A 6,787-nucleotide genomic window follows, 5' to 3' on the forward strand; every position below is an offset into this window, starting at 1 on the left:
AGGCTCTGGTCTACAAACCATAAGCAAACAAAACCATCCATCGTGCGGGTGTCGATGCATAGTACCCATATGATTAACAACAGTGACGCACCCGATCCATATGGACCCAGATCTAAACAGATACTCTCCTCTCTTCTGATGATTTTGTGAACTTTTGATTTGATTAATCTCGTTAGATACACGAAAAATCTTCCCGCTGGCTCGAATTGTGTAATGTATATAGTGGGTGTGCCTTAGTATTGCATTGGATAGGAAAAGATGCGATTCGATATTCTACTTTATGGAACACTCGATACTCTTTCAATAAACATCTGGGTTTATATCGGTTCTGCAATGTTCTTTATTTGGGCTTACCATGCCTTCCTCTTCTCCTTCCATAGTCTCTAATCTATGGACCGTGAGCAACCGGAACCCTCGATCATGTGGGTGCCATTGTCAGCACGACCAATCCATATGAACTTATATGGACTTAGATCTAAACAAGTATTTTCCCCAATCAACTTTTGTGAAATTCATTCAAAAAATCATTTTGACTATTCTCACGTACTCCGTGGACTTTTTTCTTAACAAAGATTAATCTCATCGGATACATGCAAACAAGGTTCCACCCATAAGTATAGCAGCCGGGCCTTACTATCATGTGACTTGATAACGCTATTTTGTGGAACACTCGATATTCTTTCAATAATTCTTCATTTGGGCTTCTTCGGATTCTCCAATGTTCCTCCTCTTTTCCTTTCACGGACCCCGGATCTACAAATCGTACGCAATCGGAACCCATCAATCATGCATTAAGTTCGACCGTTCCTCCTCATTAAATTACTTCTCCATCTCCGTGATCAAGAAAACCCGTGTTAAAACAGAAACTTCATTTTTTGGAAACCCAAAAGAGAACAAAAAAAAAAAACGAAGGTCTCTTCTTTCGACCGGTTTTAAAAAATCCTCTAATGGCAAAGCAGAAGGATGTTTTGCCTCCTCTATGCAGACGCTGAGAAACTCAATCCAAAATCGTTTCAATCATCGATCACTTATAGTCGAAACCAAACCCCATGTTCATCTAATAACTAAGGACACTCGGCATATATAGCAAATGCCAATGGCATTTCCATCCCTATGATTCCAAGCAACATAGCAATTGGCACTCCCTAGGTCACCTACATGTCTATATATGGCTAAAGAGATCTTCAAAATTGGAATGTTCTTGCTGCCCCCGCATTCACACTATTCACTAGCCCCTTTTATAACCACAATGTTCTAATAGCACGTGATTAAAGTCATGCCAAAACAGTCGATTTCATGTTCATTTTTTTTCATTTGTTTTCCTCGCCTACATCAGATAAGCATCACTTTTTTCAGCCGCGCAAAACCGACCTCTCCTCCTCAAATGAACCCCACTTGACCACTTGAGCTAAAGCCCCCACAGTCACTTTCACACGAAAAGTATGGTACATGGATTTCCATGCAATCGGACATATACCCCGAAATATTATCGAAATAATATATTATTTGTTTCGTTTTGGGAACGTGCCTATTCATTATAATCGGGACCGGTCACTTTCTAACTTCGTAAGCTCACGATACACGATCAAGAGCGTTCGGGGTTAAGTTTAACCGCGTTCTCACCATAAACATGCCCGTATGCAAAAATAGCATAGAAGACGCGCGTCGTGACTCTGTTTTAACTCATTTATAATTTATATACACGTAACTAAATATGCTAAAGATATTTTGTTTAGTTATATTTGGACGTGCTTATGTACATTCGAACACATCTTTTACACGGGTGTTGAGAGCGCGTAATGCCGTGTAGAACCCGACATGAATTTAATTCGATACGTTAATCCGAATCGCCAGCTCATGTGTCCCCGGGGGGGACTAACACTGAAACGTTTCATTAAGCTAGGCGATCCACAGGGCACCACAACAAGTTAATCCCCTCCCAAAAAAAGAAAAAAAAAAAAAGAAAACCTTTCTATTTTGCGAGCTTCCAATTTTGCCCTCGCCCCTTTCTCCCCCTCAATTTACCGTCCTGCCCCCCCACACCACCCCAACCCCCCCCCCCCCCCCCCTAGCGCGACAATCATTGCCGTTCCCGACCCGACCCGACGGCGGGGGGGAAGAGACGCGGTCCCCGCAGCACCGAAGCTGTTGTCTTAAATGCCCCACGCCGAGGAACCGGCACGTGGTTGTCCCTGTCCCGGGGCCAGGATTGGGCTAACCCGACCCGGTTTTTAATATATCCCCGAACCGGAACAGGCTCGTCCCGCCATTCTTCAATTCCCATCTCGCGAAGGTCTTCAGCACATCGCGAACATCTCTCTCTCTCTCTCTTCTCCCTTCCGTTTTTTCGCGAATCGCCACCACCACCACCGCCACCGCCACCCACCACCCACTCATCAAAAGTCGTCATCAATTAAAGAAATATGGATCACGTCGCAACAATATCAAGATAAAAAAGCTCCCACGTTTCTCTCTCTCCCTCTCCCCTCTCCCTCTCTCTCTCTCTCTCTCTGTGGAAGATAGCAGGGGAAGCAGAAAGGATTTGACTTGCGGGGTGAGCCGCCGGGAGCTTCGGCCGAGATCTGATGCTGCTCTGATTCCCTCCGGGTGCGTGCGATCAATCCCGGGTCTCCCTTCAGCTCGCCTGGTTTTCTGTGCTTTCTGGGTTCTTCTTTTTTGTTTTTTCCCTTCCGGTGTGATGAGCGGTGCTGTTTCGAGCTGTTGCTGTGTTCTGGGTTGAATTGGGTCGCCGGTGTCGCGTTTTGGCCTTTTTCTCTTTTGTGGTGGGTTGATTGGAGTCGGCGAGTGATAGGAGATGGGTTGGGTTTGATTCGGGTGAGTTTCGATGAGTTTGACTTCTCGCTCCGTGTGCGTCTTCCCGCGTGTTTCTGATTCCCGAAGTCGGTGACTTCGGTTCGATTGATCGCTCTTTCGGTTTTCTTTTCTGGGTTCTTCTGATTGTCCCAAATCTCGTGGAAGATTGATTTTTTTAGCTCGGGAGCTGGTTCGATGGGGTCGAACTATTGTCAGAATCTGTGCGGTCGAATTGTTTGCGGTTTCTTGCTGAAGCTAGAGAGCACGCCTTCGCAGCTTGCTCTGCTCTTGATTTTTCCATCTTCTATCTTTGTGATTCATGGGACATAGATCTTTTAATTCTTCGGCGTCGTGTTGAATCTGGGGTTGAATATCTTGGTTTTGGAAACTTGATTGGCAGCTGCTAGTTTGATTTTGATATCTTGTTTGAATCATTTCGAAAACTCGAATATGATGTGGATGAATCTGGTCTCACTTGGTTTATCTCCATCCTCCTCTGGCAGTGTGTAAAGGAAACCCAGCAAATCGAGCAACCTTGTGCGCGTTGGAGTCGGTGTTCAGGGCTTGTTTTTGGATTCTGATCTTATAAGCTCTCGAGGGTTTTGCGGTCTTTCGGTTGAAGATCTATATCAGACAATGATGATGTTTGATGATTTGGGAATTTGCGGCGATCTGGACTTCTTCTCTGCCCCTCTTGGGGAGGGACACGCGGTTGCTCCGCAAACTGAGCCAGAGGCCACCGTGGAGGATGATTACTCGGATGAAGAGATCGACGTGGACGAACTCGAGAGAAGGATGTGGAGGGACAAGATGCGTCTCAAGCGGCTGAAGGAGCAGAACAAGGGAAAGGAAGGAGTCGATATCGCGAAACAGCGCCAGTCCCAGGAGCAGGCGAGGAGGAAGAAGATGTCGAGAGCTCAGGACGGAATTCTCAAGTACATGTTGAAAATGATGGAGGTCTGTAAGGCTCAGGGCTTTGTGTATGGAATCATCCCAGAAAAGGGAAAGCCAGTCACCGGGGCGTCAGACAATCTCAGAGAATGGTGGAAGGACAAAGTCAGGTTTGATCGAAACGGTCCGGCCGCGATAGCCAAGTACCAAGCGGATCATTCCGTTCCTGGGAAGAACGATGGATGCAACCCCATCGGGCCTACCCCACACACTCTGCAAGAGCTTCAGGACACGACCCTTGGCTCGCTTCTGTCAGCGCTCATGCAGCACTGTGACCCCCCTCAGAGGCGGTTCCCATTGGAGAAAGGCGTTCCTCCGCCATGGTGGCCTACTGGAGACGAAGACTGGTGGCCCCAGCTGGGTCTGCCGAAGGATCAAGGACCGCCGCCCTACAAGAAGCCTCATGATCTTAAGAAGGCATGGAAGGTAGGTGTTCTCACGGCGGTAATCAAGCACATGTCTCCTGATATTGCCAAGATCCGCAAGCTCGTGAGGCAGTCCAAATGCTTGCAAGACAAGATGACGGCCAAGGAAAGCGCTACTTGGCTAGCTATTATAAACCAGGAGGAGTCTTTGGCGCGAGATCTTTACCCCGATTCATGCCTCCCGCTGTCCTCATCTGGAGGGAGCGGGTCTTTGGTCATAAATGACTGTAGTGAGTATGATGTCGAAGGGGCGGAAGACGAGCCCAGCTTCGACGTACATGAGCGCAAGCCTGAGAATCTCAACCCACCGTCCCATCTGGGTCTGGAGAGAATGAGAGAGAGGATTCCGTTTGTCCAGCAATCGCCTTTCCCGATGAAGGGTGACGTTGTCACCAACTTAGATATGGTGCGGAAGAGGAAGCCGTCCAATGATTTGAACATGGTGATGGATCACAAGATTTTCACCTGTGAGTTCCTGCAGTGCCCTTACAGTGAACTGCGACTGGGGTTCCGTGACAGAACCTCAAGGGACAATCACCAGCTGAGTTGCCCTTACAGGAGCAATTCTTCAGAGTTTGGCGGGTCAAACTTTCATGTTAATGAGGTCAAGCCAGTGATTTTCCCTCAAGCTTTTGTCCAGTCCAAGCCCATGGCTTCAACAGTCAATTCAGCATCAGCCCCCTTTGATCTATCGGGGCTTGGAGTTCCTGAAGATGGGCAGAAAGTGATCTCTGATCTTATGTCGATCTACGATACCAGCATCCAAGGCAACAAGAACATGACTCCCGGGAATGATGCGGTCATAGAAGACCAGAGCCGTCCTCAGCCAAAGCTTCAACAACAAAACGAGTTCGCGGGATCATTCTTTCAGCAGCCCAGTGCTGTGCCCAATCATCACATGTTCTCTAGAGAGGACGTTCAGTTCGACCGGTTCAAGGCCATGAATCCTTCGTTCGAGGGCACCAACCACAACCACGACAACCTACAGCTCATGTTCGGGTCTCCCTTCGATTTTTCGTCTTTTGATTTCAAGGAGGAGTTACCGGGCGGAGTTATGGATGCCCTACCGAAGCAGGACGTCACGATATGGTTCCACTAATGGTTCCGATTGCTCAGCTTGTCTCGGGGGTTCGTGGGAGCTGTATATTTCTCTGAAGAGAGAACCATACTTGACCTTGGTCTCTTGTTAGATCAAAGTTAAGTTTCTTGGCCAATGTCGTTGCTAGCTTATGTGTTCTCCGGAACTTTTTAGGTTTAGATTTAGAGAAAGTTTAAGCAGGGCTTTAGATGGGGGAAATAAGATATTAGGCAAGGACCCATGGCTAGCCCTGCTTGCTGAATATATCAATATTATGTCTGAACAAGTGATTATTCTGCTAGACTGTCGTATAAATAAGTGAGGTGCGCTTTTCTTTTTTTCTTCTTCCTTTCCTTGTTTCCTCTCTCTTTTTCTTAATTTATCCTTGTGCGGCCATGGTCATGGTGGAACTGGAATCTTGAAGGTGTTATCTTGTAATTGGACACGTTGGCTTGTCGTTGTTTGAATTGGAACTGATGTCTCTTTCTGCTCCACTGTGATCCCCCCATGTGCAAAATGACCCACAAACCTGATTGGTGGATGCCCGACTGACTAACACGTTTCATCTTTCAATGGGTGGGGGGAGCTGTTCAAAGACGGCTCCTCTGCAATTCGACGGTCCAGCGTTTTGCGTCTTTTTTGTCTTTGTCGGTCACGAGTTGTCCCGAAGACTCTTTCTTGTCCTGGAGGTCTCGTTGATAAGATGGGGCTTATCTTTTCCGTGGGTCCCACTTGAGGGAAAGAAATGCAACCAAAGCAGAAAGGAAGGGAGAGAAAAATTAGGTGGGTCAAAAAGGCATCTTAATTGGATCCCCAAGGGACCTCCTTTCCTTGCATCTTCCTCTTACGAACCCTCTCCTCTTTCCCCGGGTCAGCAGATTTCGTTGCAAGAATTCGTTCCAAAACTTGTACTAAACAGACCTTGCTTTCTGATCCCATTTCTGAAAAATTACAAGGACGGCAACCGGAACAAGAACACAATGTTTCCGGGCCGAAGCCTTGAACAAGAAGACTCCACAAGATGCGAAGAACGAACCGATGCCCGCAAGCCCGCAGCGAGCTCGCGTTTTTCTCCTAAGCATACGATTCGTCGTTCTGGCGGATCACACATCGGGACTCTAAATGGTTGGGGGGGGGGGGGGGGCGGCGGCATCTAGTGCTGTGCTAAATGTCGTGTCCCTGGAGTCTCGTACATTGCACAGAGCATGGGACAAACCTTAGGGCCCGAGCTTACCCGAAATTTTCTAATCTGTCCGGGGTCCACACGCAACGCGACTCGATTCATCTGAACGTGGCTACTGAGCACAGGGCATCCCTCCCCTCCCCCCTCCCCCCCAATCCATGTGGCGAAAAGTGTTCACTTCGATTGGTTAATTCTGTTAAATCCTTCGTTACAGAGCCGGGACGGTGAATCTGCCGATTTCGAGGAGTTTTCATGGTCCTTTGTAATGCGGACAAAGAGATTGCGGTGCATGAACCCAAAAGATCGCGCCAGAAAATGTAAGCGACACGAAAGGTG

At 47.7% G+C, this 6,787-nt stretch overlaps 1 protein-coding gene across 1 annotated transcript; it reads left to right on the plus strand.

The window, feature by feature from the left end:
• Positions 1-2,453: 2,453 nt before the first annotated feature.
• LOC115674203 (protein ETHYLENE INSENSITIVE 3) lies at positions 2,454-5,566 on the plus strand. Its single transcript, XM_030596551.2, has 2 exons — positions 2,454-2,607; positions 3,318-5,566. Exon 2 carries the CDS (start codon positions 3,451-3,453, stop codon positions 5,287-5,289), a length of 1,839 nt encoding a protein of 612 aa, XP_030452411.1. The 5' UTR covers positions 2,454-2,607; positions 3,318-3,450; the 3' UTR covers positions 5,290-5,566.
• The last annotated feature ends 1,221 nt before the right edge of the window (positions 5,567-6,787 follow it).

This window comes from Syzygium oleosum, unplaced genomic scaffold (genome assembly GCF_021117445.2).
Source record: "Syzygium oleosum isolate NSW1041296 unplaced genomic scaffold, Sole_v2.1 Sole_v2.07, whole genome shotgun sequence".
Classification (NCBI taxonomy): Eukaryota; Viridiplantae; Streptophyta; class Magnoliopsida; order Myrtales; family Myrtaceae; genus Syzygium; species Syzygium oleosum.